At 36.7% G+C, this 17213-nt stretch overlaps 2 protein-coding genes across 4 annotated transcripts; one reads left to right on the top strand and one right to left on the bottom strand.

Annotated features, from left to right (window-relative positions):
- Window positions 1-9909: 9909 nt before the first annotated feature.
- LOC106410899 (pyruvate kinase, cytosolic isozyme) lies at window positions 9910-12695 on the top strand. Of its 2 annotated transcripts, none has more exons than XM_048769828.1 (3): window positions 9910-10027; window positions 10259-10533; window positions 11177-12695. In XM_048769828.1, exons 2-3 carry the CDS (start codon window positions 10276-10278, stop codon window positions 12449-12451), a joined length of 1533 nt encoding a protein of 510 aa, XP_048625785.1. In that variant the 5' UTR covers window positions 9910-10027; window positions 10259-10275; the 3' UTR covers window positions 12452-12695. The 2 variants fall into 2 exon arrangements, with proteins under 2 accessions (XP_048625785.1, XP_048625784.1); XM_048769827.1 differs by having other exon boundaries at window positions 9917-10078.
- Window positions 12696-12722: 27 nt separating this feature from the next.
- Window positions 12723-16316, bottom strand: LOC106410898 (uncharacterized protein At5g08430-like). 2 transcript variants are annotated; one of them, XR_002659992.2, is made up of 9 exons: window positions 15692-16316; window positions 15251-15330; window positions 14915-15102; window positions 13950-14835; window positions 13738-13835; window positions 13567-13646; window positions 13421-13471; window positions 13244-13314; window positions 12723-13154 (listed from the first exon to the last, which is right to left on the bottom strand). XR_002659992.2 is itself a non-coding variant. In XM_013851526.3 (9 exons), exons 1-9 carry the CDS (start codon window positions 15817-15819, stop codon window positions 12959-12961), a joined length of 1758 nt encoding a protein of 585 aa, XP_013706980.1. In that variant the 5' UTR covers window positions 15820-16286; the 3' UTR covers window positions 12723-12958. The 2 variants fall into 2 exon arrangements, 1 of the variants encoding a protein (XP_013706980.1); XM_013851526.3 differs by having other exon boundaries at window positions 13567-13626; window positions 15692-16286.
- Window positions 16317-17213: the final 897 nt, after the last annotated feature.

Consider the following 17213-nt stretch of genomic DNA (forward strand, 5'->3'; position numbering starts at 1 on the left):
GCTTTTTTGGAGTTTTTTTTTAGCCAAACAATAGTAGACGACTTATTTTTCAGTCGTCCGAAATAACAGATTTCAAAGTCAATTGCAAAAATAACCTCTGCGTTGACCAGACGACGTATAGTTTAGTCGTCTGAACAACTTAGATTGAAGTCGTACGCGTCTTCTCCGCTAGTTTTTAAGTCTTCTACGTTAGTTTTTGAATAACTTGTATTTTTAAGAGTGATAAGTAACTTCAAGATATGTAAAACTCATATTTACAAAATATGTTCTCTCCCTTAGTTTTACTAAATTTGACTAAGTTTTTCAACGCAAACTTATAATAAAATATGATATGCTTTGACTAGTTACTATTGTTTGTTTCCATCTCTTAAGTATTATTGTTATAGACAATAATGATGACTATTGCTATGACTTGGAAGAAGGGTTAAAATGCTTCTTAAAATGTTGTATCAGTATAAAGCTACCAACATTCTTGTTTATTAAGATGAGAAAAAGGCCATTGGAGTTTATTATTGCATATGAGAGATCCAAAGATAAGAAAAAGGCTACTGAAGTCTATTATTTCATTGATTTTTAAATGTGTAAACACATTGTTAGCACATTTAATACATCTTGGAAAACATTATTACTGATTTTACAAAAAATTCACAACTAAAAGAGTAGACAAGCAATTCACAAAACAGACCACAAACAAAACTATTATAGATCATTCCTCTACAAAGACAAGCTTGGATTCCACTTGAGTAGACAAGACCACACGACTTTTAAGAAGTCCAGACGACTTCTAAGAAGTCCAGACGACTTCCAGGAAGTTCAGACGACTTTGTCAGAAGACTTTTAGGAAGTTCAGACGACTTCCAGAAGACTTTACAGGAAGTCCAGACGACTTTACAGGAAGTCCAGACGACTTTGTCAGAAGACTTCCAAGAAGTCCAGACGACTTCCAGACGACTAACAGGTAAGTCATCCCAGAAGTCTTCCAGATCTGAAAAACCTGCATATTAAATCCAGATCTGAAAAACCTGCATATCCAAAAACGTTCAAATGGCATAAAAACAGAAAAAATGAGTGAAAGATTAGATAAATCTACCTTTACATAACACACAAAAATACATATCTAAAAATAATAGATCTACCTTTAAATTAGTGGAAAATGAGTACCATCTAATTAAAAACCTGTAAAAAAGATAGATTAGTAAGAAAGACATGAGACAAAACTGGAAAATTCATATAAAGTTTGGTGTTTTCAAGTCAAAGAGATTAGAGTGGGTTTGGAGAGTTTTAGTTTGGGAAAAAAGTAAGAACTTTATACAACAAAAAGTTACCAAATGAAGAAAAATCAGACATAAGAACTTACCAAAACGCTCAGATCTATTATGAAAGGGAGACTTCGTCAGAAGACTTCCATGAAGTCCAGACGACTTTGTCAGAAGACTTCCAAGAAGTCCAGACGACTTCCAGACGACTTCCAGACGACTAACAGGTAAGTCGTCCAAGAAGTCTTCCAGATCTGAAAAACCTGCATATCAAATCCAGATCTGAAAAACCTGCATATCCAAAAACGTTCAAATGACTTAAAAATAGAGAAAATGAGTGGAAGATTAGATAAATCTATATTTATAGAACACACAAAAATACATATCTAAAATTAATAGATTTACTTTTAAATTAGTGGAAGATGAGTACCATTTGATTAAAAACCTGCAAAAGAGATAGATTAGTAAAAAATACATGAGACAAAACTGAAAAATTCATATAAAGTTTGGTGTTTTCAAGTCAAAGAGATTAGAGAGAGGTTGGAGAGTTTTAGAATGATGAACATTACATTTTTGTTGAAGCCATTTGAGAGGAGGAGAGAGAATGTGTAAATTTTTCTTTATATAGGGAGACAAAAAATCCAATTAGGTTAAATATTTTTGACTCAGACGACTTCCTGGACGACTTACATTTCAGTCGTCTGGTGAAGAAATTAAAACAGACGACTTACATATAAGTCGTCCAGAAGAGTTTAATATTTTTAGCGTGAAATTAAATATTTTTAGCGGGAAACTAAAATAGAAGACTTTCCAGACGACTTACAAGTAAGTCGTCTAGTTTAAATTATTTAAGCGGGAAAATATTTTTTTAAAAAAAATTTTAGGTGGGAATATTTGGACGACTTTTGTTTTAATTTCTTCACCAGACGACTGAAATGTAAGTCGTCCGAGTAAAATGATCCGGTTAGGTTAAAACGTACATTGGTAAAATTAAAGGTTCAGTACGATGTGGACGACTGAAATATACGTCGTCCGAATAAATTATTCTACAGACGACTGAAATATAAGTCGTCCACACCCTAAACATAACCCCTAAACTTAATTATCTAATTAAAGACTTCGTAAAATCAAATCAAACTTGAAAAGTGTTTACTATACACATAAATAAACACATATAGGTGAAAACTAATTTTTGAAAAAAAACATTTTAGTTTTCCAAAATCTAACCCTAACAATACATACAATACTACAACATATGTTTGCCAAACTCCTAAACCAAAGTATTTCATGATTCACTACTTCCACTCATCTATCTTCAAAACAAATCAATTTTATCATATCTTAATTTAAGTCACTTAAAACTGTTTATAATTACTTGATTTTTATTTTTCAGGCATCAAAATATTTTTTACAAGATTTATAAATTATTTTTAAAATAAACTGGTACCAGACGACTTACACTTCAGTCGTCCAGACGACTTCCAACATCTCAGACGACTCAGACGATTTACTAGGGCTATATTCGTAAAAATGGCTTCTGTTTTTTTGTTTGGTCACAAGGGGCTGAGCTGTAATTTCTTTTTTTTTTTTTTTTGAATTGAATGTTAAATTTAATTCAAGAAAAAAAGACCTTTTACAATTTTGTATTTTCTATCTTTTAGTTCTGATCAAAAAAAAAAATTCAATCATAGTGAAGAAACTATCTAGTATCAAACCAAGTAGTCATTCCATCTTCATACTCCTTTCCCCCCCCTTCTTCTAATGACAGTGAACTGATTCCTCATGTTCTTATCCAAACGCTGAATCAAAAGCACAGCAGGAACAGAACCCTCTCCATGCCTTCTTTTATTCCGCTCTCTCCATATTGTATGAATAGCTGATTGGAACATGTATCTTGCTGTAAAGAGTTTTGTTTTGCTCCATCTCGAATCTCCAGTAAGGAGACTAACCAAGATGTCCCAATTCGCAGAGTACTGATCTCTTAGTACACCCTTCATGAGTGTCTCCCAAACTTGTGTTGAGTAAGGACACTCAAAAAATAAGTGGCTTTGAGTCTCCAGCGGTTCTTGACATAGAACACAAGAAGCATCAACATTACCATTCCATTTTTGCATCCTCTCCCCTGTTGATAACCTCCCACGCATAGCAAGCCACGTAATAAACGAGAACTTCGGTGTCGCATGTTTAAACCAGACAGCTTGAAACCAATGGCAAGGGAGATGCTTCTCTCGAATACAAAGCCAAGTTTCCTTAGTAGAGAAAACTTTTTTGTATTTGCCTTTCTCATTCCTCCATAATGGGATATCATTCTCTTGAACCCAGTTTCTCTTAAACTTCTCTATCTCCACTTCAATCCTGTTGAAAGTTTGCACGCGATGATGTCTCCGTCGGTGCCGCAAACAATCAGCTACTGTCCCATTTGTTACTATGCCCATATCAATGCACCCTCCATCTCTGACTACATCCATTAAACACCCCAAGGAACTCCATTTTTCATGCCAAAAGGAAGTGTTCCTTCTGTCCCGAACCTCAACTCTATAGAGATCCTTTGCATTTTCCTTGCACTTAAGTATTTTCTTCCACATCCAAGACCCACACTGAGTAGTTTCCTTTATCGTCCAGAAAGATCCTTTTCGAATGAGGTAAATTTTTATCCAGTTAACCCAAAGAGAATCAGCAGAAAGAATTCTCCAAACCAGCTTAAGACAACAGACCTGATTCACCTCTTTCAAAGGTCTTAACCCCAAGCCTCCCTCTCGTTTCGTTCGACAGATATCTTCCCACGAAACCTTCGCCTTCCTTCCATTTAACTCAGGTCCAGACCACAAAAAAGCAGCACAGATTCTCTCAATTTCTTTAACGCATCCACTGGGAAGCCGGAACGCTGCCATCCAGAAGTTGGTGAGACTTCTTATAACTGAGTTTATAAGTTGCAATCTTCCAGCATAAGATAGGAATCTCCCTCTCCAAGAACTTATCCTCTTCCTTATCTTCTCTACTAACGGCAGAAAGTCTGTGACAGTCATATTCTTTGTTAACAATGGCAAGCCAAGATAACGCACAGGTAGCTTACCAGTAGCAAAATTGAATTGTCTTAGGATCTCTTCTCCTCTCTGATCTGCCCCAGCAACAAACAGCACCGATTTCTCTCTGCTGATCTTGAGGCCACTCATCTTATCATACTCTTCAAAGACCTTAAGAATCCCTTCAATCGACTTTCTTGACCCATCCGTAAATATCATCAAATCATCCGCAAAACACAAATGTGTAATCTCTATGTTTTTGCACCTTGGGTGGTACCCTATCTTCCCTTTTCTTGTTGCTTCATCCAGCATTTTAGATAAAACGTTCATGCAAATCACAAATAAGTAAGGGGAGAGAGAGCATCCTTGCCTTAAACCTCTTCTACTCTGAAAATAGCCTGCGAGCTCGCCATTGACTTGAACGGAAAAGGAAGCTGAAGTGATACACAATGAAATCCAGTTTATGAACTTTGCCGGTAATCCCAACGCTTTCAGTGTGTTGATCAGAAATGACCACTGAACCGAATCAAATGCCTTGGAGATATCGACTTGCATTGCGCATCTTGGGGAAATATCATCTTTGTGGTAGTCCTTTACCAATTCTGTGGCAAGTAGAACGTTCTCCATCAACAAGCGATCCTTGATAAATGCAGATTGGTTCAGGGAGATGAATTTAGGCAATACACTCTTCAGCCTGTTTGCCACTATCTTTGATATGACCTTATACAGCACATTGCAACATGATATAGGGCGGTAATCCTTCATCATTTTTGCTTCCACCTTCTTTGGAACAAGGGTCAGTATTGTCGAATTCAAACCCTTAGGTAAGAATCCCTTGACAAAGAACGACTGAACCGCCATGGTAATATCGTCACCAATTATCTCCCAAGCCTCTTTGAAGAACTCTGTTGTAAACCCATCAGGCCCTGGTGATTTGTTTCCCGGCATTCGAAACAAGACCTCCTTAATCTCTTCTCTAGTAACTTCTCTTTCCAGCTTAATACAGTCAATCTCACCGCATTGAAACCCCAATAGCTCCTTCAAAGTATCTACCGAAACTCCTTCATAGTCCACTGGCTCCAATCTCATAAACTCAACAAAATAATTCTCAGCTTCCCCTTTTATCTCCTCATCTGTCTTTGCTATTGTTCCATCAGCTCTAGTAATTTCATGGATAGCATTTCTAATCTCTCTTATCTTAGCTGAGCTGTGAAAGAAGTGGTTATTCCCATCACCCACATCAAGCCAGTGAACTTTTGATCTCTGTTTTAGAAATTCCTCCTCCAAATCTGCTAGTCTTTGCCATCTGTTCATCGCTACTCCTTCTGCTCGAATATTCTCCACACTTGGATTTTCCATGGTTTCCTTCTGTCTGAAGCAAAGCACTTGGTATGCTTCTCTGGTTCTCTTAGATAAATCTCCTAGCTTACTCTTACAGAGCTCTCTCAGCGGTTGCTTCAGAGCCTCTAAACGTTTTGTAAGCATGAACATAGCTGAGGTCGAGATGTATAGCGCTTCATAGTCTTTCCATTGATTCTCCATAATAGCATTAAACTCAGACATCTTCGCTATAGCATTTGTGAATTTGAAAGGCTTCCGCTTCCTGCTTTCCTCTCTTTTCAAATGGATTCTACATCTTAAGTGGTCAGAGCAACCTCCCGACTCAAACACACAATAGACTCGCGAATCATTCATCAACTCTTCATTTATAAGCACTCTGTCCAACTTCTTACAGATTAGCCCCTCTTCTCTTTTGTTACACCATGTGTATCTTGGTCCATGATAGCTCATATCCGTCAATCTGCAGTACCCTACTATTGTCTGAAAATCCCTCATCCCCAACGGGATTCTTGGTGAATCCTCAAACCCCGAATGCTCCTCACCCTCCAAAATCTCATTATAATCTCCCATCAACATCCATCGCTTGTTCTTCAGCATCGGCACATCATAATGATTCTTTAAGTCTTCCCATAGCTCCTTCCTTTCTTCCACTGTGTTAAGAGCGTAGATAAAGGAACAAAAGAACTCTTCCTCACCCGATAACAAAATTGAGCAAGTAATAAGTTGCGCACTTTTGTAGATAGGTGTTACCCTCACTTCTGATCTCCATAGAACCCAAATCCTTCCTAATCTGTTGTACTCATAGTTAGCCATAAAACTCCAATCTTTAAAAACTTCCCCCACAATCTTCTCTGCTCTACTCTCCTTAACTCTTGTTTCAATAAGGCAACCAAAAAGAATTGATTGATCTTGTAACCATTTCCTCACCACCTCCTGTTTAGTTGATTTATTGAAACCTCGTATATTCCAAAAGAAACCCGCCATTAGTGATTTTTCCTAGAACCCCTTCTCATATCCTTAACATGATCTGAAGGTTCTGGATTCACCACTCTATGATTCGTCTTTGAGAGCCTCGGCAACGTCTGTCTTGCTCTCCCTTTTTTATTTGCATCAACACTATCCTCTGCCAAACTCTGAACTATATCTTCCACTTCTTCATTTCTCATTTCCTCAACTTCCTCCATACGCTCTACATCTATCTCTTCTCCTTTCTCATCCATGTTTCTCAGAGCATCAAATCTGGATGGAGTAGCTATAGTCACTTGACCATATTTCAGGCTTTGTGATTTCGGACTCTTCCCAAGTTTTTCTCCGGAGATTGTTTTCCATTCGTTTATTTCCCCTTCCTCTATTGTAACTGCCACAATTCCTGCACTTCTATTACTACTCTTGCCTCCACTTGATTCTGCCCCCAATACACGTTCCTTTTCAATAATCACATCCTCATTGTCTCCTTCCCTTCCCTGATCCACCTTCTTTAACTGACCGCTTTTTGGAACATCCCTCTCCTTACTCTTTGGACTCCTCTGTTCCTCTGCCTTATCCACCTTCCCATTCTTACAGAAGGTTGCATAATGCCCCCATCTGCTACATGTTTCACATCGAGCTGGAAGCCGAGGGTATGCGAAATCCACCGCAACCTTCACACCTTGGATTGTGAAATCAATCCTCTGCGGTAACTCTCTTGATAAATCTGCTTTGACAAAAACCTTTGCCATATCAAAGTTTGTACACGCAATGGTTTCTGGATGTAGATGATCAGGGACCCCTACAGCACTTGTCATGAAACTCAATCCCTCCCAAGAGTACATGCTCATAGGTACCCCCGTTAGATGAACCCAGAGAGGTATCAAGCTTTCATTCAAATCCTCAACATCTGGTGACCATTTTGATACTACCATTGGTACCCCCGCTATGTTCCACATCCCTCTTCTCACAACCTTATCTCTTATCTTCTCACTAGTAATCCTGATCCGCATCGTTTTCTCATCCATCACAATCACTTCCAGCTTCTGCGATGTCTCACCAAATGCCCAGATTTTGTTAACAATCATATGAACTTTTGCGATATGAGGTGCTGTCTCCAGAAACCTTGCTATCACAAAATCATCCCAAAGAGGATTTGATTTCTCCACAATCTCCGCTGGAACCTCCACTGACCTTTTCCCCTCTGAAATTGAGATATCGAGATCATATTTCTTCATAACTTGTCTCCCCTGCGCCACCTTCGCCCATGATTTCTCCTTCTGCTTAATCTCCGGTGAAAGGGCTACCGGATTCACCATCGGAACCTTCTCTACTGCCTCCATGGACAGCGGAGATCGAGAATCGAGTATCGCCTTCGAGATCGCCAAAATCGCCAAGGTTCGAGATCGCCAAAATCGCCAAGGTTCGAGTAATTTCACTAGGCTTTTAGGTTAGTTTTGCATTTGATTCAAGTTTGGGTATAGGTTTGGGGTTAAAATCAAGTTGTGGGTTAGTTTTGGCAAAAACCCCAATTACATAAGTGTCAATTAAAAATAATGGACATCTGTAAAAATTAGTTTCACTACATATACATATCTAAGAAACAAAATTTTGAAAAAAAATCACCGGCAAACTATATTAATAGGTTAGTGTTCAAATCTAATACATCAAGCTGCTATAGAATATAAGTGTACACCCGAAATATAAATGTTTGTCTAGTATATATTCACCAGCTCTGTTTAAAAATCATCTAATTAGAACAACAAAATAAATTATTATTTCACAAGTCCGGGTAATATTTGAATCCAAACGGGTAATATCCGAACCCTAATGGATATCCAAAGATAACCAAACATAAGTATACTTAACTCTATATTTCTAGTTTATTATTTTCATTTTATTCAAAATATTTATATTAATAATTCTTATTGCTCAAAATTAGATAATATACATATAATTATGGACAAAATTATTTGCTACTCACTTAAAATACAAATCAAGTTCTTGTTTCTCGCATTTACAAAAGTTGCATCTAAAATTTCAAAACAACAACTAAATTAGTGTCTTTCTATTTTTAAAGTTTTATCTTCAAACATATTAATAGTTTAATCTTTTAAAATTAAAAAAAAAACATTTAAGTTAAAATATATTTTAAATACAAAAAGCTTAAACAATGAATAACTTATTTATTTTTTCTTCAAAATTTAAGTATCTGAACCCGACCCAAAATATCCGAACCCGACCCAAAATATCTGAACCCGAACACAAAATACTCGAACCCGACTCAAAGTGTAGAAATACCCGAACGGGTTTTATACCTTTATACTGAAATATCCGATACAAAGATGAATGTGTATCCTAACGCCCACCCCTGTGATATATGATCATTTGTATCTTGCTTGAACAAAAAAAAAAGTTGAATCATTGATCACAAAATTTTTAATGTGAGACTTTTACCATTTTTAGTAACTTATAGTCATTTTTAAAAATTCAAAATATAAAATATAAGAAAAAAATCTAATTGTTTTTATTATATGCTTAATGTGATTGTTTAATTTCTTTTAATAGTGTAAAATTAAAAAAAAAAAAAAGAGAGAGGTTAGAATTTTTTTTATCAAATATGTATTATTCATAATCATTAATTGTCATATATATGTTAACCATATTAGGTAATTTCGAGGTTTTTATTTAATGAAAGAAAAAAATATTATTTTGTACACTATTAATTAATTTAATAGTTAGTTTAATAAAAAGCATACTATATGTTTATATGAACCAACTTATTTTTCTAACCATGCTAAGAATCATTCTCGTGATGACACGTGGCTACGGAAAGATGTTGTAATGCTCCAACATTGATACATAGGGGATAGAGTGAGATTTCATTTCTTAAGTTGTAGAAGATTCTTGGCAAGAATGTGGACTTAGCTAATACCTGGATTGTATTTTTTTTCCATCCAATGAGAAAAACTATGAACAAATTGTCATGATATTTAGAGAAAAAGTAAGCAAATATCTTTAAATATTATTATCCATATTTAGAAACTTTTTTTTTCAGTTCCAGATTTAGAAACTATGTTATCAATAGAATTGATTTTTGATGTAAAAAAAAAGAAGCTATATTATATCCTCTCTTTTTTTTGTCGGCAACTATATAATCCAAATTACGTATAATACCAATTCAATAAAAAAAAAAAAAGGAATATGAAAAAGCGCCGGTATTTGCCATGTCCACGATATTCGGACTTTCTTGTTGTCTTATTTAGTGCCTATATTAATATAACTGAATAAAATTCCCATTGGATAATATAATTCCACGTGGCATTTAATCCACGCCTTTATACAAAAACTCACTTCGTTTATAAAATTCCGAGTCTCTCCGGCGGCTTTCATCACACTCCAGAGATAGACAGAAGAAGCAGAGAGTTCGTTTCCAGCCACGTAGATTCCAATTTCTCTCCGATCTCATTTAAGTCGTCTATTGGATCACCCGTAACATTTCATTCCATTATGTTAAATGCGAAGAATCGATCATGACGATCTTATTTTTCTTTTAAATCTTGTATTTAAAATTGATTAATGAGTATAGATCAGTGTTCTAAAAACCAACGTCTAGCAATTTTTTGAATATTGGTATTAATTTTATAATGTAACAAAATGTTGATATATCAGGTGAGATTGGTAGAAAAATGTCGAACATAGACATAGAAGGGATAATGAAGGATCTGCCTAACGATGGGAGGACTCCTAAGACGAAGATTGTTTGCACTTTAGGTCCTGCCTCTCGCTCTGTTCCTATGATTGAGAAGCTTCTCAGAGCGGGAATGAACGTTGCTCGTTTCAACTTCTCTCATGGTAGCCATGAGTACCATCAGGAGACTCTTGACAATCTCCGCGCCGCTATGCAGAATACAGGCATGCTCGCTGCTGTTATGCTTGACACAAAGGTCTAATCTTTCTCTCTTCTTTTACTGATTGATCTCGCTGTTGAACACTAAGATCCAGGGCCGTTCATGCGCCAAACCTGATGAAACATTCCATTCAAGCGTCCTCCCCCCCCCCCCCCCCCCCCCCTCCCCAAAAAAAAAAGAATTGAAAAAGTTTATTTATACACAGGCTCCCAAATTTGTAAAAAAAAAAACATTCAGACCTCTGAACTATCAAAATCTTTACTAAATTGTCTACGACGGTCCCCAAAAATCTCAGGGCGAGTAAGATCATGAATATGGCTGTTTAAATTGTGTTCAAGTATATAAAGTATTTACTCCATGAAAGCTTCAGCCTCTTAATTAAGAAACTTTGGTTGAGAAAATTGACATTTTTAGTATGAAAATGGAGAGAAGATGGAACTACAACATGGTTGATGTTAAGAGTGTAATTGGTTTCTGTTTGAGTTGCTTTAGTGTTTACACTTTGCTAGTTACTGTTGATGGATCCATAGATCTCAGAAACATCTGTGTTAATTGATGGCGCTGGCTCTAACTAGCAACCAATAGATCTTATGTGTTGATTAGAGAATCATTATGGTTGGAGTTTATTAGTTAGTGTTTTACAACTTTTTGATATATATGTTGCATGTTATTACCACAGGGACCTGAGATTCGTACCGGTTTCTTGAAAGATGGGAACCTTATACAACTCAAGGAAGGTCAGGAGATAACTATCAGCACTGATTACGACATCAAGGGTGATGAGAAAACGATCTCCATGAGCTACAAAAAGCTGCCGGTGGATGTTCAGCCCGGACACACCATACTATGTGCAGATGGAAGCATAAGTCTAGCTGTACTGTCGTGCGATCCAAAGGCTGGAACTGTACGATGTCGATGTGAGAATACAGCGATGCTGGGGGAAAGAAAGAACGTGAATCTCCCCGGTGTTGTTGTTGATCTCCCCACTTTGACTGAGAAAGATGTGGAAGATATTTTGAAATGGGGTGTTCCGAACAAGATCGATATGATTGCTCTCTCCTTTGTTCGCAAAGGATCGGATCTTGTTAATGTGAGGAAAGTACTTGGATCTCATTCCAAGAGTATAATGTTGATGTCCAAGGTTGAGAACCAGGAAGGAGTGTTGAACTTCGATGACATCTTGCGTGAAACGGATGCGTTCATGGTTGCTCGTGGCGATCTCGGGATGGAGATTCCTATAGAGAAGATCTTCTTGGCTCAAAAGATGATGATCTACAAATGTAACCTCGCTGGTAAACCGGTGGTCACAGCCACTCAAATGCTCGAGTCTATGATAAAATCTCCAAGGCCAACACGAGCTGAAGCCACGGATGTAGCAAACGCGGTTCTCGATGGCACGGACTGTGTCATGCTCAGCGGTGAAAGCGCTGCAGGAGCCTACCCTGAGATAGCAGTGAAAACAATGGCTAAAATCTGCATCGAAGCTGAGTCATCTCTTGATTACAACACAATCTTCAAGGAGATGATTAGAGCAACACCACTTCCAATGAGCACGCTGGAGAGTCTCGCATCATCCGCTGTAAGAACAGCAAACAAAGCCAGGGCTAAACTCATCATCGTGTTGACCAGAGGAGGTACAACGGCTAAACTCGTCGCTAAGTATAGACCAGCTGTGCCGATTCTCTCGGTGGTTGTTCCTGTTTTCACCAGCGATACGTTTAACTGGAGCTGCAGCGATGAGTCGCCGGCGAGGCATAGTTTGATATACAGAGGTTTGATTCCTGTTTTGGCTGAAGGATCTGCAAAGGCCACTGACAGTGAATCTACAGAGGAGATCATTGAGTCTGCTTTGAAGTCGGCTACTGAAAAAGGACTCTGTAACCATGGTGATGCTGTGGTGGCTCTCCACCGTATTGGAGCTGCTTCTGTTATCAAGATCTGTGTTGTCAAGTGATCTTTTTGCCAAATCATCAGCATCTTCTCACGGCTTATGTTTCATGACTAAATAAAGAACAGGAAACAGCTTCCTGACAGTGTTTTGGGTTTCTGTTGGCATTTCTTCTGTTTTGCTATTTTTTTAGTTTATAAGATCTTATGAGTTCATGCACTTATTGTTACTCAAGTGCAGTGGCACACCTAATCTACACTATGTAGCTTTTAACTACAATAGCAAATAGCTGAGGACTTTAATTCCAAGACATGTCACTAGCATATATACATGAATATGAAACATAAAGCATGCCATGTCACTAGCACATTACATACATGAGACCCATCATTACAAAACATAAGTAGCTCAGGAAGTCATAAGCTTCTTGTTTCTACAGAAGCTAGTCAGTACCAAAAGAAGAGCCATTAGGAATTAGCCGATAATTTTATAAGTTCTAATGGAAGAGAAGGACAAATGTACAAGAAAAAACAATCTTCTTCCTCTTGAGGATGCTGCAGAATCTTTGGCTTCTCAGTCAATATCTATCATGACCACTTCCTGAGACAGACCACTGATATTCCCTTGTTTGCTGCTATCTGAGGATGCAGCTGGTGGATCTTGTTCAATCTCGATGAGTTCTTCAATGATCTTTGGAGTTTGTCTCAACAATCTCTCCTGCTCTGAAGGCTTTTGGAGAAGCTCTCTCTCCTCTAAATACTCCTCTAATGTAGGATAGAGTTAAAGGTATTCAAGTGTAAAACATTATATGAAAATTTTGAAGATGTGTTGAAGATGATTAGATTGTAAAAAGGATATTCTTTTCTCCATCCTTTCTCATTAGCACAGTTGATGCGTTTTTGAAGAATGATAAGCTGCCTTGTTATCCACTGGTTTTTTTTTTCAATCATTCACACAAGAAATGTGAGATGCAGCACCAAGAAAATGACTTGTGTATGTATGATCATCATCAAGTGTTTTAGAGAAGATACTTACATGTTTTGTTATATCCTCATGGAGGACCTTAGCCTTCTGCTCCATCTCAACCTAATTTAGAAACAAAGACAGCTCTTCACCTTCATGGAGGTAATTTGTGATACAACACAACTTAAATATGTGTTGTGTTACTGTTAACAACTTACAATAGTTGGTTGTCTTAGAAGGCCACTCATAATTTTATGCTTCAAATCATCAACCTCTTCCTGAAGAGGAAATGTTTTAGCTTTTAAGAAGTAAAACCAAAGAAAATTTTAACCAATCTACACACTCATACCAGAACACAGCATTGGAAACAAACAATAGTAACTAGTCACCTTGGTTATGTCAGAATCATCCAGCTTAGCAATGCTAACATCACTTGCTATACCAGCAACATAGAGAAACATGCCCTTGTCATCAACACATTTGATGTCTACAGAGAAGAAAAAAAAAGAAAAAAAACTCAGAGATCAGATATAGAAAGTTGACATTATTACAATATCTAGAAGTCTAAAGAAAATACTAATAATCACAAGTTCTGGTTTACCTGTAACCTGCAAGATCTGGAACGCTACAGGATCTCTAGGGTCATTCCTCACTTTCACAAAGCTTCCTACCACTTTGCTCCTAAAACTCTCACTCTGCTTCACTAACTCTAAGACCAAGCTCTTGCGTAGATAAACAAGCTTTATATTATCTGCACTGATCGCAGCTAAACCGGTTGGTCTCATCTCAGGTTTTACTTCCTTCTCACAAGGTTCCTCATCCTCTGACGTTTCTGTCTTCTGCTTCTTGCAAGGCACTGAAACATTCTCATTCTTCTCACCAAAGCCACGTTCCAAGAGTGTGATATACTCCAACTGCTCAACGTTCTCTTTAAAATGAGCATTTAAAAGTGAGTAAATCCTCCTTTGATTCACATACTTCTTCCTGAAGATAGAGAACAGCTTCTCGTCACACCGAACTTTCTTCTTCTTCTTTTCATCATCAAGCAGGTTTTTCTGACGAATGTATCTTCTGATAACTGACTCAACACTGTGTTGAGACATCTCCTCTCTTGTGTCTTCCCCTATGGACGTCAGGAAATCAATAAGAGGCTTTGAACCCCATCCAATAAACTCCATTCTCTTTGGTTTGAGTGTTGTCTTATAATCTTCTACATCATCAACCCCATAATTAGTTAAGGAAAACTCTGGACCATCATCATCATCATCCTTGATCTTGATGCCTTTCTTTGGTGACTTTGAAGAGTTGACATGATGAAGCTCAAACTTGGGATCATCTTTGTACCTTGACTTAGCCTTAGCAGCTTTCGTTCTTGACTTTGAAGCAATGACATCATCAAAAGTCACCCCTTCTTGATTCTTTATTATCTCCCAATACTCAAGAAACAGACACTCAAATGTATCCCTGTCTGTTAAGTCAATCTTATCCTGCAAACCAGTTAAAATGAATGTTAAAGCAGGATCATATTTTTTGAACCAGTGGATGTGGCAGGTTTTGAAACATTACCCCAGTAGCATCATATTCTTGAATCTCTTCTAAAGTAATGACATACTCTTGGCAATGATTGCATAAGCCTTTGTTCTCTTTAAGGTGCATAAACTCAGCACGAGTAACACAGCCTTGACATACAGCATGTGGGCAACAGAGACAGAACAGCTTTGGTCTCTTGTTACACAAGTGGCAACTGTGCCACACTGAAAATTGAAAAAATTATTAAAAAACCTTAACAAACAAGCCCTTCAGAAAGCGAGTATTAAAAATATAAAATAACCTTCTGGCTTCAAAAATTAAACTGCAAACTATATTATGTAAGTATGTGATAGTGATAAAGTTAGGACTTACTACAGATCAAAGATTCTTCATTGTTCTGTATTGAGATATTCTTTTCAACGCAAGAAGCATGATAAACTTTTGGACAGTCCCTGAAAATATCAAATAAGCAAAGTACATAATGCATCTATTTAATATTCATATTGACGAGTATTACATAGAAAAAAGAGAAACGAACTTTCCTAAGATCAAGAAACACTTAGAAGATTTACATTTTGATAAAGCCTTTGTCACCCTAATTAAAATAAATAATTATACTAGTTTCAGCCAGCCTTGAAAAATGAAAATGATGAGTCCTCCTATAACCAAGCCTAAAAGACGTAAATACCCTTCCTTCATCAGGAGAAATCAAATCAAGAACATGCAAAAGGATGAACAAAAACACTTAAACGAAACAGCAGCAGCAACATTATGATTGAGTTTCTCTAGAGAGAGAGAGGGTGAAAGACTCACTTGTAGTCACAGAGCATTAAGCTTCCACCATCTTTGCAGACGAAGCACCAGTCCTCGCACTCCTTCTCCTCCCCTTCCTCATCGTCCACATCAACAATCTCCACTGCATCCATATCTCTAGCTTTCATATTCGCTACTTTGGTGGTGGCTTAACCTAAATGACACTGTGCAAACAAGAAACGAGCTGTATGCAGATATTTTTTTGAGGGAAACTCCGATTTTTAGGCGGAAATTATCAGAATAAATAGACCCAACGCTACTTTTTGGTTTACTTTCTCTTTTTACCCCTGTTATATATTAGACACGTGTTTACTACACACGATTTAAAAGGGCTAGTTGGTAAAATAAAACATTTTACAACAGTGTTGAATATTGGAACTCGTTCCAGTGAAATCTTCTTTAGTAAAAAGTCTTCTTTATCTGGAAACTGGAAAGGCATGTTTTTACAGTCTGACACAAGGCTATATTAATTCTCAGGTAATAATGATATAAGGAAGAACCAAACAGGTTTTTAATCCCTTATATGAAAGTGATTAATGATTAAGTGGCTTATTGTTTCTGGATTAATTGCAGTAATTTGTGGCTGGAGTTTCTGTGTACACCAATTGTAAGAATAGTCCAAAGGTTAAGTGTAGTTAAGCTACGTTTAATAAAGGTCTAATCTAGTACTAGTATGTAAGTTTTAAATGATCTGCAAACAAAAATATTCTTCTTCTCTTAATTTCTATCCACTTATCTTAATGCATTTTATTTTTTTATAAAATATAAAATATATTTGTGTTTGTTGAAAAAATTACACTTTTTAAATATTCGTTGAAGATTGGGATGATCATCGGATCTTTTGTAGATTAAATATTCGTTGAAGATTGGGATGATCGGATCTTTTGTAGACCGAGAGCAAAAGTCACAGTAAGGTGAAGAATCGTATGACAATTATAAAGGGTTGAGCATAAGAACATATTCAAGTTCCAAGTATATTAATGGGTAGTATTATTTATATCATTGGTCTTCAGTAGATATTCTTAGTCTGCTTTTTCATCACATTATCTGCGGGAAATCGGCCAATTCATACATCAACAGAAGGTCGCGGTCCCGATCAGTACATACACTAATGACATGTGCTAAAACATACATCAACGTAGATTTATTTTGAATTTCATACACAAACTAATAAAATTAGGCTAAATCAAATTATAAAAAATATATTTTGTCAAAATCCGCTGAATTGGGAATTTGAACCTGGGATGATTAATTAACTATTCCAACACTCAACCACTGTGACAAACTAATTTATTTTTTGTATTCTCTATAGGTTAAAATATATCTCTAGTAAATATTTAATTATTTCTTCTTCTTCCTCTTACTCTTTTCAATTTTTTATATATTTATCAGTATAAAATTTATGATTCTACGTTATTTGACTCAAAACAAATTCTCAACAAGAATGAAGCACTTATATGAGTCATTATGATAACGATTTGGTTTCTTTTTAGGAAGGATACAAAAGTTTATGAAAGGTATT

This window comes from Brassica napus, chromosome C9 (genome assembly GCF_020379485.1).
Source record: "Brassica napus cultivar Da-Ae chromosome C9, Da-Ae, whole genome shotgun sequence".
NCBI classification, from domain to species: domain Eukaryota; kingdom Viridiplantae; phylum Streptophyta; class Magnoliopsida; order Brassicales; family Brassicaceae; genus Brassica; species Brassica napus.

Excerpts from the sequence above, each read along its gene's own strand:
- LOC106410898 (XM_013851526.3), bottom strand. The coding sequence starts at position 15,819 with ATGAAAGCTAGAGATATGGATGCAGTGGAGATTGTTGATGTGGACGAT. Across the intron at positions 13,836-13,949 it reads CCAGATCTTGCAGGTTACAG|ACATCAAATGTGTTGATGAC; the intron begins GTAAACCAGAAC and ends TCTTCTCTGTAG. Across the intron at positions 13,155-13,243 it reads GAGAAAGGATGGAGAAAAGA|ATTAGAGGAGTATTTAGAGG; the intron begins ATATCCTTTTTA and ends ACTCTATCCTAC.
- LOC106410899 (XM_048769828.1), top strand. The coding sequence starts at position 10,276 with ATGTCGAACATAGACATAGAAGGGATAATGAAGGATCTGCCTAACGAT. Across the intron at positions 10,534-11,176 it reads CTGTTATGCTTGACACAAAG|GGACCTGAGATTCGTACCGG; the intron begins GTCTAATCTTTC and ends TTATTACCACAG.